The sequence below is a fragment of the Cornus florida genome, unplaced genomic scaffold (genome assembly GCF_030987335.1).
Source record: "Cornus florida cultivar Cherokee Brave unplaced genomic scaffold, ASM3098733v1 CherokeeBrave_3.0.0_Hap2_Chr03, whole genome shotgun sequence".
Taxonomy (NCBI): Eukaryota; Viridiplantae; Streptophyta; class Magnoliopsida; order Cornales; family Cornaceae; genus Cornus; species Cornus florida.
The window spans coordinates 5,929,418-5,956,626 of NW_026775573.1; the positions used below are offsets into that span (position 1 = coordinate 5,929,418).

At 33.6% G+C, this 27,209-nt stretch overlaps 3 protein-coding genes across 3 annotated transcripts; all 3 read right to left on the reverse strand.

Moving 5' to 3' along the window:
* Positions 1-9,550: 9,550 nt before the first annotated feature.
* LOC132300992 (uncharacterized) lies at positions 9,551-10,024 on the reverse strand. Its single transcript, XM_059798292.1, has one exon. The coding sequence runs from the start codon at positions 10,022-10,024 to the stop codon at positions 9,551-9,553; it is 474 nt and encodes a 157-aa protein (XP_059654275.1).
* Positions 10,025-10,940: 916 nt separating this feature from the next.
* On the reverse strand, positions 10,941-14,878 carry LOC132298619 (ankyrin repeat-containing protein ITN1-like). The gene is made up of 2 exons (XM_059795020.1): positions 14,253-14,878; positions 10,941-11,965 (listed from the first exon to the last, which is right to left on the reverse strand). Exons 1-2 carry the CDS (start codon positions 14,829-14,831, stop codon positions 11,129-11,131), a joined length of 1,416 nt encoding a protein of 471 aa, XP_059651003.1. The 5' UTR covers positions 14,832-14,878; the 3' UTR covers positions 10,941-11,128.
* Positions 14,879-17,799: 2,921 nt separating this feature from the next.
* On the reverse strand, positions 17,800-18,273 carry LOC132300994 (uncharacterized). The gene has a single exon (XM_059798293.1). The coding sequence runs from the start codon at positions 18,271-18,273 to the stop codon at positions 17,800-17,802; it is 474 nt and encodes a 157-aa protein (XP_059654276.1).
* Positions 18,274-27,209: the final 8,936 nt, after the last annotated feature.

Here is a 27,209-nt window from a genome sequence, read left to right on the forward strand (position 1 = left end):
TAGTGAAACCATGATACAACAAGTCATGATGCATGATAAAAAGACAAAAGTCCCATGAAATAGATGACTAAATCATTAGAACACTAAGTAGAAATTAATTAACCTAATTAATTAATTTATCTAAAAATCATAGTTGTCCAAAAATTCTCAAAATAATATATATGAAATCATATGGCATGCACATCAATAATATCAAATCAGAATTCCAATATAGTGAATAGTACATATGGAATAAATTAATTAAATCAAATTAATTAAATATTTCTAGATTTCAAAACATCACCGATTTCTCTCAAATTCACCTATGTTGAAGAGCATGCTAGGGCCTAATATAATATGCTAACACATATTGATTTCTATCTAGTTAAGGCCACGTGAATTAAATATTTATTCAAGATAAATATTAAATAAAAACTTTAATACTTGTCCAAATGTTCTAAATTTAATATATGTCAATGACCATATTAAGGTATACTATAATGCCATGCCACAAGTTTTAACCCATCGGGAAAATCAAATCTCATACATGAAAATAAATAAATAAAAATTCTAGATTTGATATCCAAGCATGTATATGAGTTGTATAAGCATCCATAACATGTAATATAATAAGAAAGTAAATTATAACACCCCCTATCTCAATTTGAGATGAAAATCTCAAATCCCCACCGAAAGAAAAGTGCTTCGAATCCGACGATACCGAGGGGTTTTGTCGGGGACAACACGGTGAACAAGAATTCGAAGGAAGCCCCATGAAAATCACAACTTGACTTCAAACCCGAACTCAAGAAATGGTCAGAAATGGTTTCTAATAAGAGGGAAAGGTAGAACACGTCAAGGCCAACGATAAACGTTAAGGCCGAAGAGTTTTCACTAAGGAAATCAAGTGGAGGAGGAGAAAGAATGAAGGCAGCCCCTTGGGCTCCCATGGCTGCCGGCCAAGAGGGGGAAGAAGATGAAGAAATCTGACTTTTTGACTTAAGACTCCCCTATTTATAGAAAACTCAAAAAGTGCCCCGAAAAGGTCCCGCCGGGTCCGGAAAAGTGGATTTTGAGTAAACGCGCTCAAACGGAAAAACTCCGTGAACGAAAAAGATTCAAAATCAGAAAATATGAACAATGGAAGAAACGACGTCAAAAATTGAGTCCCGAGCAAAGAGATATGCCCCGAACAAGTTCGGCGACAACCGGGGCCAAAAATCCTGAAACTGGAGAAAAACGATCAGAAGGAAATTCTAAGAGTACATGACTCGACAAAATGTGAAAATGAAACGCGTACGAGAATCCAGGCTCGAAACGAGGTATTTTTGCAATAACTTTTGTTAATTGCACAATAGCCCCTCCAAAAAGTGAAAACTGCACAACTACCCCAGAATGAAAATATCTTCCAAAAATATTTTCTTAAAAACCCCTGAAATAAAATATCTTCAAAAGATATCTACAAAAAATACCCCAATAAAAGAAAAAGATTATAAAGAACTATGCATCCATGCCCCTATGGACACCGGGAGTAACCAGAGTACTTTCTTGCAAAAGTAAAGATACGTATTTCGTTGAAACCACTTAGAATAAAGATACATGAGGTTAAAAACTAACTCCGAGAATGAAAAATGAGGTTATGTCAACAAAGTGACAAACGGGGAAAATACAGAATAGGGAAAAGGACGAAAAATGAATAATGTCGAAAAAATGAAAATGCGGAAATGACTCGATCCTCAAAGGAAGTTGTCAATTCGAACGAAAGAGTCTAAGAAACTATTTCCGAGCACTCAAGACGACACTATAAGACGAGAAACTGAACTCAGAAAAGAAAATTAAAAGTTAAAATTTATCCGTAAAATTTCATAAAAAGGAAAGGAAGAAAAATGACCGGGTCATTACAATATCAAGATGAGAAGAATCAAGATCAATGAAGAAAAGAAGACAAATAGCTTTCTGAACCATACAAAATACAGCAGAACTTGTATTGATTTAGGTTTGATACCCAAGCCAGTGCCATCTAAATCCATGGTCACCCTAGATGAAACCAAATTTGTTAGTTACTTGGGGGATCTCAGACCAAATACAACATCAGTGAAGAAAAGAGAGACAAATTCCCTGTAACACATTAAAAAGAATGTAAGATTAAACACTGCAAGTAACTAATACTAACCGAGTCCATCATATTACACTTTCTTTTTTCCTTGTTTACCTACCAATGAAAATTTGTTAGATTTTATTTGTTAATAAAGGCTGATGGTGTTAGAAGCTTGAATGAAGCTCAATGGTGATACATATTGTTTCGAATTCAATAAGGACCAACCACAACATGAACATATAAATCTTTCTCTCTCTCTCTTTTCTTTTTTTTCTTTTTTTTAAATTGGCTACTCTTTATTTATTTATTTTTTCCTAAATAAAATTACATTAAACCAACAAAACAAGAATACAAAGCTACAAGAGAGGGCATACCCTCATGTTACAATTGAAAAGGGCCATTTCCATAAACCAGAAAAGATTTAAAAAATAATAATAATAAATAAATAAATAAAGAGTAAAGAAAAAGAGCACCAACAAACAACACATAACAGTTACCCAAAAAAAAATAAATAAATAAATAAACAAACAAACAACACATAGCATAAAACAATGTCACTTCCTGAACAACTGAATCACAAATCTCATTATAAAAGGCACAACAGCTGCAAGCAGAACATAGCGAAAATTCACTGATTCACCCAGTGCAATAGAGAAAAATGAAGAAGCATAAGTTGCACACATTGAGGCCATGGCCACCCATAATTCGAAATGAAAAGGAAATCCTTGAGTTAGACAAACAAGGACAAGGAAGGACGCGGAAAGAGAAAATGTGTTAGATATCAAGAAAACGTAGAATGCTACTTTGTGAGACGCGTAAATTGCCCTTCCTGCCTTGTGTCCATCCCCATCATCCTACCAAACACCACCCGGTGGGTTGACGCCGGCTTGGAAGGTCACGGCGGTGACCAGAGCTGCCACTATTAGCAGCACATTTCGGATGTCACTTGGAGTGTCCTTGTTTTCTTCATACCCAAACCTGAAAAACCTTTTACAAATAGAATTTGAAGGCGTCGCCATTTTCCTAGTAGAATCTGAAGGGCTTTGCATGGCCCGTTGGTGGAGCGCCACGATCTGAGCCGTACTAGCTTTGTTCGTCTGTCGGAGGGTCTTGAACTGCTGTAAGAACTCTTCACGCATCTTTTCCATCAACCCAATTATCTTTTCCATCAGCTCAATTTGTTGATTTTTTGTAAGAAGTACCATCGATGATAATATGACTTGTATCAAAAAACGAAAATAAAAAAAGTCTACAAATTTAATAAAAGGCCTCATTTTATAAATTAAATTTGGCATCTCTAACACAGAATGCCTACAAATTAAATCTGTCATTAACATCTGATTGTTTATATAGATTTTAAAAATAACTATTTGGATGCGTGACAAAATCAAGGTTGGTAGAGAGGCAATAATGGAATGTACAAACATGGCTCTATAGCACTGAAAATGAAAGATACATTTCATACATCATAGGCATGGCACATGAAAAAAAAAAAAAAAAATTGAAAAATATTATTTTGTTATTTTGGATAGTATGAAGTTGTTAAAAAAAAAAAAAAAAAGAAGAAGAAGAAGAAGGTGATTGTACAATTCAAAACTACCCTTATGATTTCAAACATAACAATATAACTGCTAAAGTGTTATAAATAAGGTCTTATAATATACTTCCTCCGTCCCAAATAGTTATCCATCTTTTCATTTTGGGATGTCCAAAAAAACATGTCATATTCCAAAATTAAATGTACTATTTTTTATAACATTCCAAAACTATCTTTTTAACTAAACAACTGCATTAATTATGGAGCACTATTTTGTCTTTTAGTAAGAACATATTTGAAACTTCACTCTTATCAATACAATAAAAAACTATTAAAACTCTACTATCATAAAAAGTTGGATTCCCATGCAAGACATATATTATGGGATAGAGGGAGTATATATATATATATATAATTTTTTATTTATCATAGTAGGTGTGGGATTTACAAAAAAATTATCCCATTATGAGTTATAGTTTTCAAGGTGAACATTTATTTTGGAACCGAGAGAGTATATATTTGTTAATTAACCTTGTTAAAGTGACTTATGGTGAGTGCATCGGGAATGACGTGTTTATAGAATCATCATGCCTCGTGAGTAGACAACGAATGTGCCGGGCACGCCACGTCATTAGTAATGCCCGCCCTATATCATTCAATATATTGGACCCGCTAATGGGATTGAAAGTGATGGGCCTTAGGCCACTCACTTCCATCCTAAAAATTCTTGGAAGCAAGTGAAAGATTTCTAGAGTTCACCTTTCATGATAAATTACATCCAATGACCTAATCAATTGTTGTTTGTACCTTAGGCCACTCAATCGTCTGGTGGCTAAGCCCTCGACGGTGATTGAAACCGATGGAATTAGCATTTGTGCCTAACTCGTCTGGTGGATAAGCTCGCGAGGTAGATATTAGAGCGGATCCTCTCGACGTCATCCATTTATGTAATTAACTAACTTAATCTAAACAATGTGTGCTTGCTCCAAAACTTTTGCTATATGCCGAGAAATCCCTTCGAGCTTTGGTGAGATCTCATCCCAATTAACTGAATTGTTTTGATTATTTGGTTTATACATTCAAATTTTGATTGATATTTTTATTGAATGAAATATTAAGGAAGGTAAGGAAGAAAACTGAGCCAAAATAAAGAACATGAGAAGAGGGTGATTTTAGAAATAATAGTTAAAGGGAGAAGAATATACTTATAAAGCTATAGATTGGAACAATGGTGACTGTCTTTTGTCTCTAATTGTGCTTGCCCTTTTTTCTACTTTTTGATTTGAGTAGTTGTGACCTGATTTTGACATTAATCATCATTTTAATAATTTTAATTGAATAAATTTTCTTTTGACCTAAATATATATATATATATGAAGTGCAATTTTAGAAAAGAGAAATGTGAATATTGTCTCCTATATATATATATATATGAAGTGCAATTTTAGAAAAGAGAAATGTGAATATTGTCTTCCTAAATAATAAAATGATTCTAATAAATCTAGCCATTAGGTGGTGGTTGGTGGTTGGGTTTGTTGATGGTTGACGTGGTTGAGCAAGTAAGGTCAGAGCGGGCTTGGGTTTACAAATTCACTGGCCGGGCTATGCGTTAATGATTAATTCTTTAAAAAGGGTGGGTAAAAAGTTTCACCAAATATTTGATTGTTTATAAATTTCAAAAATAATTATTTGGATGCATGACAAAATCTTAGTTGGTAAAATGGCAATAATGGAATGTACAAACATAACTCTGTAGCATAGAAAATGAAAGAAACATGGTTTTTAGTCATTTGACGTCAACCATCATAGTAGGTCCACATATGGTATGTACTGTGTGAAAATTTTGTTTGCAACAGCACATCTATCCGTTGATGATTGCGCATGAAATTTTTCAACCTTCCCTGTATTATTTAATACTAACGGTTAATGCACTCATCTACCAAAAAACCATTTGTATTTGTTTTGTCATGCATCTTGTAATAGATAAGGTATTGGGGGCATAAGCTTCATGCATCGTTATTGTATTTATTGATCGAATAAGTGTGGTGCACGATCTGCTAGCGCACCCAATTACTATCTCTATTCCTTGTAACATTAATATGGTGGGCTCCTCTCTTATCTCTATTTATTCACCAAGTCCTTTGTGTTGCCAACTCATGCAATACATGGATGAGTTACAGTCTAAGTCACACAGAGCGGGGGCGAATGCGAGAGCTGGAGCGCGAAAGCGTCAAAGTCTAAAAAATTTTTAAAACAGGAGCGTCTTGAGAGCGTAGGTATATTTTGTTTAAATAAAATTATATATATATATATATATATATATATTTATATATTTATTTAAATCTATATGCAAATATTTTCATGATTATTTATTCCATTAATGAAACATATAATAAATAAGCTAACTTTTTTTTTACTAATAGATACATGATTTATTTGTAATATTCTTTAATTGAAAAAATTTTTAGTAGTATATTTTTAAATATGCATAATTAATATATATGTGTGTGTGTGTGGTAGTATAGCAACGCCATATATCTTGGACACACTGAAATTTATTTAATTAATGTATATATTAAGTAATAAGGTAAGTAATAAATGCATATATGGTAATATATGTGTTTTATATCACTGGGACTCTAATAAATTTAGCTATATAAAGTAAATTTGTATGAAAATCGCAAATTAGGAAAACAAATTCGTGAATGATACATATATGTGATTATTTATTCCATTAATGATACATATAATAAATAAGCTAACTTTTTTTTCACTAATAGATACGTGATTTATTTGTAATATTCTTTAATTGAAAAAAAATTTAGTAGTATATTTTTAAACATGTATAATTAATATGTGTGTGTGGTAGTATAGCAACGCCATATACCTTGGACACACTGAAATTTAATTAATTAATGTATATATTAAGTAATAGGGAAATCGCAAATTAGGAAAACAAATCAAAAATTGAATTCGCGAATTTTGTGTGAATTCGCTCTCAAATCGCAAATTCGCGTACGGAGCTTTAAAGCGGAACCAGATGAATTGTGTGACTAAGGTTACGGTAGATGAGTGCCATTAATACTTTGAGAATTCTGGTGAACTCTTATGCAATGCAAAAATTATAAAAGTGGTTCTGAATCTCAATCTCAGTCCTCAGATGAATGAGATGGGAAAGGAACTAGCGTGGTGAAAAAATTAGACGAAAACTAGTGTTGATGTTACCGTTTCTAACCTAAAAAAAAAAAAAAAGAAAAGAAAAAAAACAACCCAACACCTTTTGTACCAAGTCAATTACCTACACTAAGACCATAGCTTTGACTATATATTTTGATGTCGTGAATATGAAGTATGTTGCCTCATTTGAAACTGAGTCGGAAACAAAGATAAAATCACTAATAATTAAGCACACGAAAAATAAATACATACATAACAATCATATATAATACATAACGATATCTATGCGGTATATATAATTCCAAGTCTATGTAAACATTTACATAATTCTTATCATTGTTCAATATAATCGGCTATTTGTACTTGTCGTTATACATTTTGATGAGAAAACAGGGATTAACATCATATTATGGACATATATATATACGGTGTAATTTTGATGAGGAAATTAGATGTTAATTAATTATTACAGGTCTTTATTAAATAGATGGACTTTCAACCTTGTTTTAAATTTTTAATGATAACTATTATCCCTCAGGATTCCATTTTAATAATCTTTATATCAGGGAATAGGAATTTTCTTTATTTGACAGTTAGCCATTTATCATGATTGGTAAATGGTTACATTATTTGAATGATAATATTTTATCATATATTTTCTATTTTAGGAAATCATAATTTGAGTAATCAAAATGATAACCCAGGTTGTCTGATAAAAAAAACTAGAACTTGCATTTAAGTTGAATTTCACGATTTTTGCAAAAACAAGTATAAAACTATAATGTTCGTTTTCTTGAACATTGATACAACTACACTTGCCAAGAAAAGGAAAAGAAAGAAAGAAAATTGATAGAGTTGAGATTAAGTAATTCCTTCAAAAAGATTCAAAAAAATTATTTATCATTCGTGAATATTGTTTTTTATTACTTTAAATTTTAATTTGTTCGATAAAGACTTTTCTACACCTTTAATACTTTGTTATATCATATACGTGCCATCAATCTAAAGTCATATAAGATTATCACTAATTGAACAAAGTAATAAGTTGTGAGCGAAGCCAATTAAGGACACCGGTGTGGGGGTGAGGGCGGGCCCCCTGATCTGGGCCAGCCCAATATAATATATATGATATTTTTTATTTTTTATTTTTTACACTATATGAAAATAAATTATAGTGGTTAAATTTTCCTTTAACTTTTTTGGTTTAAATTTCTCTCATTTTTTTTTTCTTTTTCTTTTTCTACTTCCCGGTCTTAAAATTCTTCCTTTTAACATGCATATTTGAATAATTTTTTTCTTTTCTTCTTTTGTATTTTATACTACGTATTTGTTAGGTTACGTTATATATATATATATATATATATATATATATAAATTTTTTTGGCAGCATCATCATCTGCTGTAAATGGTTTTTTTTTTTTTTTTATTTTTTATTATTATTTTATTTTTTGGAGAAATGGTTAATCTAACATGTTACTTACCAAAAACAAAAATAAAAATATGATAAAGAATAAGTTGTTTGCAATAAATCAACCATTTTTTAAGAAATATCATTCATAATATGATATGTGTTCAAAAAAAAAAAAAAAAAAAAGATAAAAAAAAGATGATTATAATAGACCCATTATTTTTTGTAAGGAATACCATCGATAATATGACTTGTATCAAAAAATATAAAATAAAATAAAAAGACTCTGCAACTTTAATGAAAGGCCTCATTTTACAAATTAAATCTAGCATCTCTAACACAGAATGCCTACAAATTAAATCTGTCATTAACATTTGATTGTTTATATAGATTTCAAAAATAACTATTTGGATGCGTGACAAAATCAAGGTTGGTAGAGGGGCAATAATGAAATGTACAAACATGGCTATGTAGCATTGAAAATGAAATACTTTGTAGTATTCTTTCAGTCTTTAATAGCACTAGCTATTAAAGAAAAAACAAATAAATAATTTAATATATGCACTCATCTACCAAAAAAGCAAATTTGTATTTTTTTATTTTATTTGTATAATGTATGTTGTAACATTAATACGGTGGCCGCTCTCTTGTCTCTATTTATTCACCAAGTCCTTATCAATAAGGACCACCAAACGTGTTCTTGCTACCAACCGTGTTCGGTTCGAATTGCAACTTTCTACAAATCATATTAAATTTAATTTTTATCAATTCTTTGGGATCAGATTGATTTAGGTTTGATACCCAAGCCAATGCAATCTAAATCCATGGTCACCCAAGATGAAATCAAATTTGTTAGTTACTTCGAATCTAAGACCAAATACAAGACCAGTGAAGTAAAGAGAGACAAATTCCCTGCTACACACTAAAAAGAATATAAGATTAAACACTCCAAGTAACTAATAGTAACTGAGTCCATCATATTACACCTTTTTTTTTTTTTCCTTTTTTACCTGCCAATGAAAATTTGTTAGATTTTATTTGTTAATAAAGGTTGATGGTGTTAGAAGCTTGAATGAAGAAGCTCAATGGTGATACATATTGTTTCGAATTCAATAAGGACCAACCACAACATGAACATATAAATCTTTTTTTTTTATATAAATTGGCTACTCTTTATTTATTTCCTAAATAAAATTACATTAAACCAACAAAACAAGAATACAAAGCTACAAGAAGAGTGGGCATACCCTCACATTACAATTGAAAAGGCCTATTTCCATAAACCAGAAAAGAAAAGAAAAAAAGGTAAAGAAAAAGAGCACCAACAAACAAAACGTAGCCAAAAACAATGTCACTTCCACCTCTTGAACAACTGAATCACAAATCTCATTATAAAAGGCACAGCAGCTGCAAGCAGAACATAGCGAAAATTCACTGATTCACCTGGTGCAATAGCGAAAACTGCAGAAGCATAAGTTGCATACATTGAGGCCATGGCCACCCATATTTCGAAATGAAAAGGGAATCCATGAGTTAGAGAAACAAGGACAAGGATGGAGGCGGAAAGAGAAAATGTGTTAGATATCAAGAAAACGTAGAATGCTACTTTATGAGACGCGTAAATTGCCCTTCCTGCCTTGTGTCCATTGCTGTCATCCTGCCAAACACCACCAGGAGGGTTGACCCCGGCTTGGAAGGTCACCGCGGTGACCAGAGCTGCCACTATTAGCAGCACATTTCGGATGTCACTAGGAGTGTCCTTGTGTTCTTCATACCCAAACCTGAACCAGTTCTTCCAACAAGCAGAATCTGAAAGCCTGCCCATTTTTATGAAAAAGTGGTACTGAAAACTTCATTTTGTGAGTGTAATATATAAAAGAAGAGTTGGACTGTCTTCGATCTAATTCACTTTTCAATACACTCATTGATATTTAATTAGGAAGGAAGAAGATAAAATGGTTACTTAATTAAGGAACTTTCATTCATATTTCTTCAATGGTCGACCTTCCCCACAAAAAAATATATATATAGTTGACTTCCTAGATAAGTGTTGATTTGGTTGATATTAATATAATTTATGTTCTCGTTGTTGTAATAAAATATGTTAGTGTTTCAACAGTCGAGGAACAAGAATCATCGGGATGCCTTCACGAACATGTGCTTAGAGTAAAACAATGTTATGTTCATCTTGAAAAATGAGTTGATTCGGTTAGAAAAATGACGTGAAATGGTCGGTGTTTACCCTTGGCGTCACTCATTAAAGACAAGCTTACCTCATTAATCAAATAAAAATTGGACTTAATTAGCAGTTCTCATCACTAAGCTAGAATTACAAGTCCTAAATGTTCTACTGTGGTCCTTACTTTTGAGTCATCCATTTAATTGTGCAAAAATGCTTCTGTACATGAGTATAGTAATTTTAAAATCGTTTATGAATCTTCATTAGCACGAAAATGGTGAACGACACTTTGAGTATTCGTATTTGAAGGTGCACCGGACTTCTGTCAACTAATGATCTAGTAACGGATACCATTTAGCGTGGCACTTTATGCCTACTATTCTTGTAACTAAATGAAACTTCGCTGGCAAAAAGAGAAATAAATAAATAGAAGGGAAGAAAGCTCCCAAAATTTTTGTTAATTAGCATAGGCAGTATGGGCTAAAATTTGAAGATCAACAACACTCTTGGGAATCTACTTGTTGAATATTGGAAATTCAAAATGTAATAAAACAACCTTGAATGAGCTAGGTAAATTTTCTTATAACAATGACTTATTAGAGAGCACACACTAAATACTTTTATTACACAAATAATGAAAAATGTAATTACAATAAAACATCAACTCCGAAGAAATATGTTAACAGCATATAGCACTTGAATATAAGTAGGAGAACTATGATAGCCAGTGTGTTTGTATGAGCACAGAAATTAGATTCTAGAAAGGTTGTCCGGACCTTCATTAGCCTCTGATTGTTGTCTCAACCACTTCCAAACTTTGTTTCCCCACTTTGGCAGCCACCGTATAGAGAGTGGTAGAATGAAGGCGACTCCCAGAAGTATATTTGTGATGACTTTCTTCTCCTCTATCATGCTATTAATTGAAAATCCATACGCGAACATCATGGAGTATATGGAAACCAGGAGCTCCCTTTGGAAAGGAAATCCTCCAGTGAGATAGATTATGATGCTTAGTGACGCAGTAAGCCCCAATGTGTTTGCAAACAAAAACAAAAATGGTTTAGTAGAATGAGAGCCAATAATTGCAATAGTATCACCTAGACTAGAGGTTATTAATGGTGAATGTTGTGCTCCTGTGGGTGCTGCTGATCCTGGTGGTCCATTACCAGAAGCTGAATTGGTTTTCGATTCTAGTAAGCCAGTGGGAGGGTTCACGCCTGCTTGAAAGGTGACCGTGGCAATCAGTGCAGCCACTACTAGCAGTGCATTGCGTGTTTCGCCTGGTGAATCTCTTTGCAACTGAAATTTAAAATATTTAAACCAATCTGTTGGAGATTCTGATTGAGCCTCATGCTGAGTTTGTTCGGATTCTGAAACCTGCTGAAGAGAAGGTCTTGAAGGAATAGGACTAACATCTTGAGCCCCAAGTGCTCCAGCACGTCGAAGGATTTCTCTTAGTTGGACATCATTGGGACTTTCCATTACTATATCTAGTAGATCCATAGCTGTCAAACCCTTTGAATTTGTGGCGTTCACTTTCACAATCCCTCTAATAGCATCGCTGTTACAAAGCAGTAGCTCTATAAACTGCATGATAGAAATATATAATGTAAGAACATGCTAAATTACTAATCTATCAGACCATTTGCTTAAAATGGTATTTTTTCGAGAAATGGACTGCATAAGAAGATGAGCATAATATGTACAGTATTAATAACTATCATCCTAATTCTTTTATTTGGATTCATTGAGAACAGTTTTGTCAGGCCCCGACAATTTTAATAAAATTCTCAATTTATACAAGTCTAAATATATCAAAATATACCCAGATCATAAAAATTACCCCTTCTTTTATACAAAGTCAAATTTCTCAAATATACAAAACAATTCTCCAAATAAAAAAAATAAATCCTCCGACTCTTCAGCCTAAGTCAGAATCTAGCGATCCCCGTTCATCTTCTGTACTTAAAACAGTGGTGAGACAAAAAGTCCCCGTAGAAAAAACTATAACAAGAATTTTATGGAGGTTTAATAAAATAGCTTTATAACATAAACATATATATTTAATTAAAAATATTCAAGGTATAGAGAATCCTGCGCCCTCTGCAACTCTCGACACACGCTCAAACTCTCACTGTCTTGGCTCACTCTATTTCTTTTTTTCTTTTCAAGATACAACTTTGTGACACACAATACTCACATATATATATATATATATATATATATATATATATATATATATATATATAATGTAGATCCACCGACAGAACAAAGAATCAACAAACAAAACCCACGTGAAGCTCAAGATTTTCTTGCAAAATAAATTGGGAAAATTACATATAAATGGAGTTAAAGTTCCATATTTACTTAGAGACTGAGTCAAAGTTTTATATTTCTCTAAAATGGATTGCTGAGGTGGCACATGGTTTTTTACTGTTTAGAAAATTGTGGTGCCTAAAATGCCCTTCCCTAATAAAAAAGTAGTACCTTCAGTTCAAAAAAGTAGTACCTTCAGTTTAAAAAGTAGTACCTTCGGAGAAAAAGTAGTACCTTCGCGGGTGTTTAAAAAACATGGTACCTGGACACCAAAAAGTAGTACCTTCAGTTCAAAAAAGTAGTACCTTCGAAGAAAAAGTAGTACCTTCGCGAAAGGGTATTTTAGGCACCACAATTTCTAAACAGTAAAAAACCATGTGCCACCTCAGCAATCCATTTTAGAGAAATATGGAACTTTGACTCAGCCTCTAAGTAAATATGGAACTTTGACTCCATTTATATGTAATTTTTCCAAATAAATTCTTGTGGGCCCACCAACAAATCAAACCACCTTTCTTTTCCTCTCTTCCCACTCGGCTGGACCACTTGTCCGTCTGACCAACGTATATATTTATATATATCACATACACATGAAACAAAAAAAATCAAATTTCAACCCATCAATATCAATATCAAGTGGGACCTGAAATTCCCCTTTCTTTTCTTCTCGGCGGACCTGCCCACCTTCCTTCTTGCAATAAATATATATATATCTTATATACAATGCACAAAACCAAATTCATCTCTTAACACAAATCCTAGTAGGTCCCAGAAAAAGAAAAAGCCATCATCACAAACTTCATCTTTCCTTTTCATCTCACCAGTTTCGTACAACCAGCTTAATCAACCATCAAATGCACTATATATGTGTATATATATATATACAGACACACACACAAGTGCAAAACCAAACCAAACCAAATCTCTCTTCTTGGATTCGGCTTCCCCACTAAAACAAACTCAAAAAAAAAAAAATAATAATAATAATTATTATAAATTAAAATCTTAAAAATTCGAGTCATCACAAGTTTATGCTTAGGTATCATTAGGATTTAATACTGTTTTGTTCTAGCTAGTTCGTAAAGATGCCACTGGTCTTAGTAGAACAATATCCTCTTATCAATTTTTCCCAAAGATCACATGATTTGGTTAGGGACTCTCAGTTGTCCTTTACCTATAGTGGTCTTTGGAGGCATCGCCTTATCAGCAACTTCTATGGCCTTTGACTTCCAATTTAATGAACTTGTAAATCCTAGCTAAACAATATTTACATATTGTTATACAAAGTCTCATATACAGAGGTGCGTGAAGTTTTGCTAAGATTATGAATTTATGCTCTGATTCAACCAAGAAGAGGAGAGCAAAATCTACTTCAAAGCTGTCATATGAATCAGAGCAAACATTGATACTATTTTCTAATATAATAAATTAATGATCTGATTTCCATACCACTAGTACTGTCACAAACATGAGACTACAAACAAAAAAATGAAAAAAGAAAATGGAAGGCAAATGTAGAACAAGATCAAGACAGTGGTTCTAATAAAGCTAAACGGACCTCAAGTTGTTTTGTAGAGGCTGCAAGGTGCAAAACAGTGTTTCCATGGCGATCACCCCAATTCAAGACTGGTTCCATGCTGGGATTTTCAAGCCTCTTGAGCAAAGCACTAAAGGCTTTAAATTGGTGGTTATTCACAGCTAGTTGGAGGGCAGTTTCTCCGTGGACGGTGACATCTGCGACAGATTCTGGACAGGTGGAGAGCAATAGATCTATTACTTCAACTCTCCCCTTGATGGCAGCATAATGAAGCGCTGTCCTCTGGTCTTTGCCTTTGAGACGACAGATCATATTATCAACTTTTACTAGTTCTTTCACTATTTCTACGTTCCCAGCCATCGAAGCTATGTCCATAGGCATAAAACCATCCTCACTTGATTCTCTAGCTAATTCGGGATTGTGTTTTATAAGCTCGCGTACAAAATCAAGCTGTCCAGCTTTAGTTGCAACATGTAGCAGAGACTCCGGGGGACATGTTAGTGCAACATCAATAAGAATCAATGGCTTTTCTTGAAGCGATTTGCGTAGCAATTCAACATTTCCTGTATAAGCAGCTTCAAACAATTTCTGAATATCCATTTTTGGATCTTGCACACCAAAAAAAGACCTTTGGTTGAGGTCTAATAAGTTGCTTAATGAAAGCTATGTGTGAATAAGAACCACAGGTCTGATTTATATATAGAATCATCATGCCTCTTACCTATATACTATTGCAAGGGGTTGTTTGGACATTCCATCAAAATATATTGAGTCCATTCACACCTAATTAGTGACAAAAATTCTAAGAGTAAATCACTTTGTTGGGGGATACTTGCACAGGGCATATTTTTGTGTTGATTGGATAATGATTAACTATTCACTGGTGATTAGTTTCACCTTATTCACCTCTCATGTATTCCAATAATAACATACCACATCAACTTTAATAAAAAAATTATTTAATGGTTGATCTGAGAAAATATAAAGAATGTGAATTATTTGATTATTATAGTTAGTATGATATATTGTTATTGGAACACATGAGAGGAGAGTAACGTAAAGCTACTTATCGGTAAATAGCTAAGTATTATTCGTGTTAAAATACGTTTACGCAATGATATAAAACACGTTTAATGGAATATTGTACTGTCCAAACCCCTCCTATCTTATCTAGGAAGTATGGTGGTTCAAGCAATGATATAAAACACGTTTACGTAAGATTTTGTCAAAAGCTTAAGAAACCCTTCAACACTTCCATCCTTAAAATTTCTTGGAAGCAAGTGAAAGACTTTTAGAGTTTAGCTTTCATGACAACTTACATCCATTGACCTTGCACTAATACCAGAGACACACATCACACACACACACACAGTTAAGGAGACCAGGCCATTTGTGACAATCCAGATTTTTAAAAATTTTAATTTATATTTATTTCATGATTTTTAGTTGTCAAAGATTAATTATTTAATTTTATTTAAAAATTTATCTAATTGAAATATTTAAAGGGGTTTGATTTAGTTTTCTTTGTTAGGTAGTATTATATATATATTATAAAATATCTGTTGGAGTGGAGCACCTGGCCGAATTGAGAAGAAAGAGTAAGGAAAAGTTGTAAAGATTTGGTGGGGGAAAAGTTGTAATGATTTGGTGCGTCCCATTAATGAGACTCTTGGCCAAATTTCCTTTGGCTTTGTTCACGTGGACTGTTTGGAGTGTGAATGTATTGGGTATAAATCCATGCTAATTACTACCAAATTGGCTTACCGCCCAATTTGGGTGCGTCACTGGTTTAAGTCAAGCTTATCTCATAATAAAAAATGGACTAGGCAATTCTCATACTTTGATTTATAAGTCATAGGGTTACAACTTAAGCAAGGTGGATGAGTACAACTCAAGTCTAACCGGATATATGAAATATTCAATTCTAATTAAATTTTAATACGACCTTCAACTGTAATTACTGAATTCGAGCCCAACTTATTCTTTAATTTTTAAATTCAGGTTTACAATTCGGTTGAGATTTCAAATTTAAAAATCAAGTTACTTCGAGTTATTAATATAATCACAGTACAAATTGAATTTATTTATTTTTTTGGTCAAGTCCAATTTGAGAGATAGAGAAGATACCACTGAATCACAAGTCCCTTGGTCATTGAAAATCTAATTTGATCCAGAGTTAATAATTTCATATTAAAATACTTTAAAGCACAAAAAATTGTACAAAGTTAATGCGGATTTCTAAGAAATTAATCCTGTGAATGCAATAAATTAAATTTTAAATAAAAAAATTTGAAAAGAAAAAAAGTGATCATAGTATGAATATTATAATATAATATATATATATATATATATATATATATATATATATATATAGATTGAAAACTTCGACTCAATTCAAACCCTAATTGAATTTGAATTAATGTTTTTCAAAAAATGACTAACCCTAATTGTAAAAATGACAAGTTGCACCCTTACTATGTGGTGTCAAACAGAATAATAATACTAAATAAGCACCTAGATGTAACTAGGGGTGTTCATTTGATTCCCCTAATTCGTGAATCCGATTCGATCCAATTAAATCCGTACGGATTTATCAATTTTTAGTGTAATGTTTGGGTTACAAATTTATAAATTAAGAATTTGTCGAAAACGGATCGATTAACAAATTAGGGTCTAAAAAATAGAACCTATATAACAAATCCGTTAGTTTTACATTATTGCAAAATATATATTATATGTACACTATTTCTTTAATTCTTTCAAGTTTTAACTCTAATCCTACCCCCATCTGTATTTCAGTTTCTGGAAAGGGGGATCTGGATAATGTATCTTGTTCAGCATGGATGGAAGCTACCACAGTATCAAATAATTGGAGAGGATGGTGCACGAACCAGAGGATGCTGTGGAAGTGGAAAGACCTGGAAAGTAATCAGAGTGTTAAAGTTTATGTTTAAGGATCATCTCAACTCTCAAGGTACAGAAAAGAGAGAGTTTTACACTTACTTCTTGAGAGTCTACAAATCATATTAAATTTAATTTTTATCATTTCGCTGGGATCAGATTGATTTAGGTTTGATTCCTAAACCAATCCAATCTAATTCCGTGGTCACCTTAGATGAAACCAAATTTGTTAGTTACTTCGAATCTCGGACCAAGTACACCAAATATATGATCAGTAAAGAAAAGAAAGACAAATTCCCTGTAACAGGTACACTAAAAGAGAAGTAGTTAGATTTTATTTGTTAATAAGGGTAGATGGTGTTCGAAGCTTGAATGAAGCTCAATGGTGATACATTGTTTCGAATTCAATAAGGACCAACCACAACATGGACATATAAATCTTATTATTATTATTTTTATAAATTGGCTCCTCTTTATTTATTTATTTTTTTGCTAAATAAAATTACATTAAACCAACAAAACAAGAATACAAAGCTACAAGAAGAGAGGGCATACCCTCACATTACAATTGAAAAAGGCCATTTCCATAAACCAGAAAAGATTAAAAAAAAAAAAAAAAAGGTAAAGAGAAAGAGCACCAACAAACAACACATGGTAAAAAGCAATGTCACTTCCACCTCTTGAACAACTGAATCACAAATCTCATTATAAAAGGCACAGCAGCTGCAAGCAGAACATAGCGAAAATGCACTGATTCACCCGGTGCAATAGCGAAAACTGCAGAAGCATAAGTTGCATACATTGAGGCCATGGCCACCCATATTTCGAAATGAAAAGGAAATCCATGAGTTAGAGAAACAAGGACAAGGATGGACGCGGAAAGAGAGAATTTGTTAGATATCAAGAAAACGTAGAATGCTACTTTGTGAGACGCGTAAATTGCCCTTCCTGCCTTGTGTCCATTGCTGTCATCCTGCCAAACACCACCACGAGGGTTGACCCCGGCTTGGAATGTCACCGCGGTGACCATAGCTGCCACTATTAGCAGCACATTTCGGATGTCACTAGGAGTGTCCTTGTGTTCTTCATACCTAAACCTGAACCAGTTCTTCCAACAAGCAGAATCTGAAGGCCTGCCCATTTTCCTGAAGCTAATTGTGGTACTGAAAACTTCATTTTGAGAGTCTGATATATAAAAGAAATTTTGGACTGTCTTCTAACTCACTTTCCAATACACTCATTGATATTTAATTAGGAAGGAAGAAGATAAAATGGTACTTAATATAATATCTGTACTCGTTATTGTAATAAAATATTTTGGTGTTTCAACAGTCGATGAACAAGAATCATCGGGATGCCTTCATGAACACGTGCTTAGAGTAAAATAATGGTATGTTCATCTTGAAAAATGAGTTGATTCAGTTAGAAAAATGATGTGAAATGGTTGGTGTTGGCGTCACTCATTGAAGACAAGCTTACCTCATTAATCAAATAAAAATTTGACTTTCATCCTTAAAATTTCTTGGAAGCAAGTGAAAGACTTTGATGACAACTTACATCCACTGACCTAGCACTAATACAAGACACACACAGAGTTATGGAGACGAGGAGGACATTGCTCCTACGTTATGCTGCTCGTACACATATGCTTGGAAAATGTTAAAAGGACAGATTTCCGCTCCACGAACTAAATTTTCTCCAATTCATCTATTCTATTAATTCCAAGGCTCCAATTCTATGCATAGCTATATAAGTTAATTTTTACAATATTTTCTTTAAAGCGGGCAGTTTTGTTGAAATTAAGCATAACTATGTGTTTAGCATGACCTTTTTTAGTCTTTATGTTTAAAGCAGTTATTTTGAACATTAGGTTCTTAGTATTATCTATTTTTAGATGAGTGGATGCTATCAAGAAAGCTCATTTGTAATTAACTTTTTATATTTAACTACTGAATTAAAACATTTTTTTTTTTTTAATATGTAAAATATATTTAACCACTGAATTGAGAATAATAGATCTATAACTCCAACTCATTAAAAGCAAGCTTACCTCATTAATCCAAAAAAAATTGGACTTGGCAATTCTGATCACTTGAATTACAAGTCCTAGATGTCCTACTGTGGTGTCAAAGAGAATAATTAGACCAGATAAGCAACTTAAATGTATAGATGAAACCAAGTCATGTTAGTTAATTAGAACATATATCAGACCAAATACAAGGAAAATGATATATCTGTAACGACCCTGGATTTTTCAACCCAGCATGTTCTGTGATGACCCGAATCAGATCCAAGATGCGGAAGCAAAAGAAGTAAAAAGGCCTCTAGAGATGTACGTTATCTCTAAGACGCCAAAGTGACTCCCCATAAAGCCACTGAACTTAAATGAGCCAAGCAAATGAAGCAAGAATGCTTAACTCGAAAAGAAATGAATCAAGGGCAAAATGGTCATTTCACACTGAAATGGGTGCCACCGCGCACACCATTGGAAAGACAACAAAAAATGAACAAAGTTAGACTCAAGAATCACCTGATTCTGAGTCTGGACGGAAAAGATATAAATTTAAAACAAAGTGGCCTTCTCCGCTTAAGGATTTCCTCGACCTTATCTCACTAGAACTGGAATAACTCCCACTACAGTTGGAGTTTTGATGAGTGGTTGGTACCAATGGAAGGATAACTTCGAGCTTTTGAATTTAGACTCAAGAATGAACAGATTTGAATTAGAAACGAAGGAGATAAGTCCCTCTGAAGTCGGTGCAAGGAAATTGTCCAAAAAAACTGAAAGGAGAAGGTCCCAAGGAGGATCGGTTGACCGACGGCAAGGATCAGCTGACCGAAAGTGCATCATCAGCCGGCCGAATCCCCATGGTCAGCCAATTGCAACTCCACTTTTCACAAAAATGCTACTGGAATGGACCCTCGAGGTTTGTCAGCCGGTTGATGGACCCTCATCAGCCGACCGACACATATGCTCTAGCTATGAAAAGCTGCTGCAATGTGTGAAAATGGTGCTTGGGCCAATCCTAGGGCTCTACATGCATTCTACATGATTCGAACAAGTTTGAAAACATTTCCTAGCCCCGTTCAAGCATCCAAAGCATGCATATAAACAAGGAGGAACTCAAAATGACATCCTAAGGATGAATTTTCCATGAAAATTCAATAAATCGCGCAAAAATAGGTCAAAAGTTGAAACTCAAGAGTTTTGTGTAATGTGGACATGCACGCGAACGTAAAAAGACATTTAAGACACATCCTAATGGTCTACGGCTTCAAAATAGCCTCAATGCAAAATATAACCTCTCAACGGCCAAAAATGCCTAAAAACACTATAAATGGAACCACAATGCAAAACCTAGAATGAAATAGTGTTTGGCCTTTGGTCATATCTCAACCATGATCATAGAAACCCTATGAAAGAAAAAGAATAGAATTCCCACGCCCGATGCAAAAGTTATGAAGCAAAGACTTGTGAATTTTCAATATTTTCATAGTGAACCTTGAAAACGAAAGTGTATAGAATACAAGATACATGTCATTAGCCTCCGGCCTCATCTTATATATGTTGAATACAATGAAAAAGGTGTACTTATGTACACATTACGTACATAAATGGAATCAAAGAATACAAGTTTGATACATAAGGCTACGGAAAGATATTTCATGCTAACATTTGCATGAAATGGAAACCTAAAAGATACAAGTCATCCACGGAGCGATGAGCATCACGAACCAAGTCTTCGTACCTGAACAATACCCCCAGTAACTTCGGGGTTAGTAAACAAGTTTACTCGTAGAGAATGAGCATGCATCGACTCGATTTCTTTTAGATTTTTAGACTAACATGATGCAGTTCAAATGGGTCATGCCACCTAGCGTCTATGTCAAGATGAGACTCAGGGAGCATCCTAAGCTACTCATGCAATTGAAATGAGATACACGACATACAAGCATACCGGTTATAAGTGTACTAAAAGAAAGTAAAAACATGCGAGGTAAATATACAAAACACAGGTATACTAATGAGATTGGAAACACACAAGGCAAGTATACAAGACACGAGTATGCTAAATGGAATCTAGACGCAAGAAGCAAGTGCACAGTTTCAAGTATACCGAATGAGATCAAAATACACGAAGTAAGCATAATGTCTATGCAAATTAAACAAGGAAGGAAATACTCCATATAACACGACAAGGTCCTTATATCTTTAAGAGATAACACTTGAAATCTAAGGGTTTAGAGAGTTTGCATGTTGATATAAATCATTACATGTGGACCATGCCAACTAGAATCTAAGTCAAGTTACACGTAGATGATCATTCCTAAGTCACGATAGCACAAGGTAACATGAAACAAGATAATTAAGAAAAGTAACAAGATTGAAACAATTCAATTAACACGACAAGGACAAGGCGCGAAATCAAAGATAAGGCATAGTATCAATGCAATTGAATAAGGTTGGAACATTACATATAACACGAAAAGAGTTTTAAATCTTCAAGGAATAGCAACTTGAAATTTAAAGAGTGAAATCAACCAGTGTGGATACTTGGATATCGCCCGAATTAAAACCGTACTCATGGGATCACTTTAGGGCTACTAACCCATTGGTACCTTCCCCTAGTGCGCACCATAGAAAAACCATTCTTTTAAGATCACTTTAGGACTACTAACCCAAGGGTACCTTCCCCTAGTGCGCACGATAGTGTAGGGAGCTCTCTATCTCCCGTACTAGAACCAAGTCCTAACCATGTCACTTCTTGATTGATATCCCCGAGTTTCCAAAATCAACAAGTTATGCAAGTCAAGATAGTATCAAGATACAAGTAATGCATTAAACACATTTCATGCACAACCGAGATTTTGGAAACACACAAGTCATGCCCTAAGTTCTCAACTATCATGGCATGTGAAATGTCAAGAAATCATAGTATGCATCTACATGGACTACAAACTAGGATATATAGCACATAGAATTCATTGATGCAAGTATACCAATAGTATAAGACACACGATTTAATTATTTACTTAGCCATACATGAATAATTAAATCACTCCAAGACAATCGTGAAAATTCAATAACTGCATTAGTGAAACCATGATACAACAAGTCATAATGCATGATAAAAAGACAAAAGCCACATGAAATAGATGACTAAATCATTAGAACACTAAGTAGAAATTAATTAATCTAAAAATCATAGTTGTCCAAAAATTCTCAAAATAATATATATGAAATCATATGGCATGCACATCCATAATATCAAGTCAGAATTCCATTAGAGTGAATAGTACACATGGAATAAATTAATTAAATCAAATTAATTAAATATTACTAGATTTCAAAACATCACCGATTTCTCTCAAATTCACCTAGGGCCTAATATAATATGCTAACACATATTGATTTCTATCTAGTTAAGGCCACGTGAATTAAATATTTACTCAAGATAAATATTAAATAAAAACTTTAATACTTGTCCAAATGTTCTAAATTTAATATATGTCAATGACCATATCAAAGTGTACTATAATGCCATGCCACAAGTTTAAAACATGCTATAACCCACCGGGAAAATCAAATCTCATACATGAAAATAAATAAATAAAAATTCTAGATTTGATATCCAAGCATGTATATGAGTTGTATAAGCATCCATAGCATGTAATATAACAAGAAAGTAAATTATAACACCCCCTACCTCAATTTGAGATGAAAAACTCAAATCCCCATCGAAAGAAAAGTGTTTCGAATCCGACGATACCGAGGGGTTTTGTCGGGGACAACACGGTGAACAAGAATCCGAAGGAAGCCCCATGAAAATCACAACTTGACTTCAAACCCCGAACTCAAGAAATGGTCAGAAATAGTTTCTAATAAGGGGGAAAGGTAGAACACGTCAAGGCCAACGATAAACGTTAAGGCCGAAGAGTTTTCACTAAGGAAATCAAGTGGAGGAAAAGAAAGAATGAAGGCAGCCCCTTGGGCTCCCATGGCTGCCGGCCAAGAGGGGGAAAAAGATGAAGAAATCTGACTTTTTGACTTAAGACTCCCCTATTTATAGAAAAACTCAAAAAGTGCCCCGAAAGGGTTCCGCCGGGTTCGGAAAAGTGGATTTTTGAGTAAACGAGCTCAAATGGAAAAATTTCGTGAACAAAAAAAATTCAAAATGAGAAAATATGAATAACGGAAGAAACGACGTCGAAAACTGAGTTCCGAGCAGAGAGATATGCCCCGAACAAGTTCGGCGGCAACCGGGGCCAAAAACCCTGAAACTGGAGAAAAACGACCAGAAGGAAATTCTAAGATTACACGAGTCGACGAAATATGAAAATGAAACCTGTACGAGAATCCAGACTCAAAACGAGACATTTTTGCAATAACTTTCGTTAATTGCACAATGGTCCCTCCAAAAAGTGAAAACTGCACAACTGCTCCAGAATGAAAATATCTTCCAAAAATATTTTCTTAAAAACTCCTGAAATAAAATATCTTCAAAAGATATTTATGAAAAACACCCCAAGAAAAGAAAAAGATTCTGAAAAACTGTGCATCCATGCCCCTATGGACACCGGGAGCAACCAGAGTACTTTCTTACAAAAGTAAAGATACGTATTTCGTTGAAACCACTTAGAATAAAGATATGTGAGGTCAAAAACTAACTCCGAGCAAGAAAAGTGAGTTTATATCAACAAAGTGACAAACGGGGAAAATACAGAATAGGGAAAATAACGAAAAATGAATAGTGTCGAAAAAATAAAAATGCGGAAATGACTTGGTCCTCAAAGGAAGTTGTCAATTCGAACAAAAGAGTCTCAGAAACCATTTTCGAGCACTCAAGACGACACTATGAGACGATAAACTGAACTCAGAAATAAAAATTAAAAGGAAAAAATTTATCCGTAAAATTTCAGAAAAAGGAAAGAAAGAAAAATGACCGGGTCATTACAATATCAAGATGAGAAGAATCAAGATCAATGAAGAAAAGAAGACAAATAGCTATCTGAACCATATAAAATACCGCAGAACTTGTATTGATTTAGGTTTGATACCCAAGCCAGTGCCATCTAAATCCATGGTCACCCTAGATGAAACCAAATTTGTTAGTTACTTGGGATCTCAGACCAAATACAACATCAGTGAAGAAAAGAGAGACAAATTCCCTGTAACACATTAAAAAGAATGTAAGATTAAACACTGCAAGTAACTAATACTAACTGAGTCCATCATATTACACTTTCTTTTTTCCTTTTTTTTACCTACCAATGAAAATTTGTTAGATTTTATTTGTTAATAAAGGTAGATGGTGTTAGAAGCTTGAATGAAGCTCAATGGTGATACATATTGTTTCGAATTCAATAAGGACCAACCACAACATGAACATATAAATCTTTCTCTCTCTCTTTTCTTTTTTTTAAATTGGCTACTCTTTATTTATTTATTTTTTCCTAAATAAAATTACATTAAACCAACAAAACAAGAGTACAAAGCTACAAGAGAGGGCATACCCTCATATTACAATTGAAAAGGGCCATTTCCATAAACCAGAAAAGATTTTTAAAAAATAATAATAATAAATAAATAAATAAAGAGTAAAGAAAAAGAGCACCAACAAACAACACATGACAGTTGCCCAAAAAAAAAAAAAAAAAACAACAAACAGACCACGCATAGCACAAAACAATGTCACTTCCTGAACAACCGAATCACAAATCTCATTATAAAAGGCACAGCAGCTGCAAGCAGAACATAGCGAAAATTCACTGATTCACCCGGTGCAATAGAGAAAACTGCAGAAGCATAAGTTGCACACATTGAGGCCGTGGCCACCCATAATTCGAAATGAAAAGGAAATCCTTGAGTGAGACAAACAAGGACAAGGAAGGACGCTGAAAGAGAAAATGTGTTAGATATCAAGAAAACGTAGAATACTACTTTGTGAGACGCGTAAATTGCCCTTCCTGCCTAGTGTCCATCCCCATCATCCTACCAAACACCACCCGGTGGGTTGACGCCGGCTTGGAAGGTCACGGCGGTGACCATAGCTGCCACTTTAGCAGCACATTTCGGATGTCCACTTGGAGTGTCCTTGTTTTCTTCATACCCAAACCTGAAAGACCTTGTACAAATAGAATTTGAAGGCGTCGCCATTTTCCTAATAGAATCGGAAGGGCTCTCCATGGCCCGTTGGTGGAGCGCCACGATCTGAGCCATACTAGCTTCGTTCGTCTGACGGAGGGTCTCGAACTGCTGTAAGAACTCTTCACGCATCTCTTCCATCAACTCAATTATCTTTTCCATCAGCTCAATTTGTTGATTTGGTACGTCTGCTCCTGTCCTGAAGCAAACTTTCTTCTTGAGAGAGTGATATATAGAAGAAGATTTGGAAGGTATTGTGTCTTTTTTTATTTTATTATTATTATTTTGAAAAATGGTTAATCTAACGTATCACTTACCAAAAATAAAAATATGATAAAGAATAAGATGATTGTAATAAATGTACCATTTTTTAAGAAATATCATTCATCATATAATATGTGCTCAAAAATAAATATAAAAAAAAAGATAAAAAATAAGATGATTATAATAGACCCACTATTTTTTGGAAGGAGTACCACGGATAATATGACTTGTATCAAAAAATGAAAGTAAAAAAAAGTCTACAACTTTAATAAAAGGCCTCATTTTATAAATTAAACCTGACATCTCTAATACAGAATGCCTATAAATTAAATCTGTCATTAACATTTGATTGTTTATATAGATTTTAAAAATAACTATTTGGATGCGTGACAAAATCAAGGTTGGTAGAAAGGTAATAATAGAATGTACAAACATGGCTCTGTAGCATTGAAAATGAAAGATACATTTCATACATCAAAGGCGTGGCACATGAAAAAAAAAAAAAAAAAAATGTGAAAAATATTATTTTGTTATTTTGGATAGTATGAAGGATTAAGAAAAAATAATAATAATAATAATTGTACAATTCAAAAGTACCCTTATGATTTCAAACATAACAATATAAGTACTAAGGTGTTATAATCAAGGTCTTATAGAATACTTTCTCTGGCCCAAAATAGTTGTCCATCTTTTTATTTTGGGATATCCAAAAAAAACATGTCATATTCCAAAATTGAATGTACTTTTTTTTATAACATTCTCAAATTATCCTTTTTAACTAAACAACTGCATTAATTATGGAGCACTATTTTTCTTTTAGTAAGAGCATATTTGAAACTTCACTCTTATCAATACAATAAAAAACTATTAAAACTCCACTACTCCAAAAAGTTGAATTCCCCATGCAGGACATATATTATGGGATAGAGGGAGTATATATTAATATATATATATATATATATATATATATATATATATATATAATTTTTTTATTTATCATAGTAGGTGTGGGATTTACAAAAAAAATTACTCCCATAGTTTTCAAGGTGAACATTTATTTGTTAATTAACCTTGTTAAAGTGACTTGTGGTGAGTGCATCAGGAATGATGTATTTATAGAATTATCATACCTCATGAGAAGACATCGAGTGTACCAGGTATGCCACGTCATTAGTTATGCCCGCCCTATATCATTCAATATATTAGACCCTCTAATGGGATTGAAAGTGATGGGCGTTAGGCCACTCACTTCCATCCTAAAAATTCTTGGATAGTGAAAGATTTCAAGAGTTCACCTTTCATGATAAATTACATCCAATGACCTAATCAATTGTCGTTTGTACCTTAGGCCACTCAATCGTCTGGTGGCTAAGCCCTCGAAGGTGATTGAAACCGATGGAATTAGCATTTGTGCCTAAGTCGTCTGGTGGATAAGCCCGCAAGGTAGATATTAGAGCGGATCCTCTCGACGTCATCCATTTATGTAATTAACTAACTTAATCTAAACAATGTGTGCTTGCTCCAAAACTTTTGCTATATGCCGACAAATCCCTTCGAGCTTTGGTGAGATCTCATCCCAATTAACTGAATTGTTTTGATTATTTGGTTTATACATTCAAATTTTGATTGATATTTTTATTGAATGAAATATTAAGGAAGGTAAGGAA

Bases quoted from the DNA above. Each gene is read 5' to 3' on its own strand.
- LOC132300992 (XM_059798292.1), bottom strand. From the start codon at position 10,024: ATGGGCAGGCTTTCAGATTCTGCTTGTTGGAAGAACTGGTTCAGGTTT.
- LOC132298619 (XM_059795020.1), bottom strand. From the start codon at position 14,831: ATGGATATTCAGAAATTGTTTGAAGCTGCTTATACAGGAAATGTTGAA. The intron at 11,966-14,252 runs GTCCGTTTAGCT...TCTATCATGCAG, and splicing joins CCTCTACAAAACAACTTGAG to TTTATAGAGCTACTGCTTTG.
- LOC132300994 (XM_059798293.1), bottom strand. From the start codon at position 18,273: ATGGGCAGGCCTTCAGATTCTGCTTGTTGGAAGAACTGGTTCAGGTTT.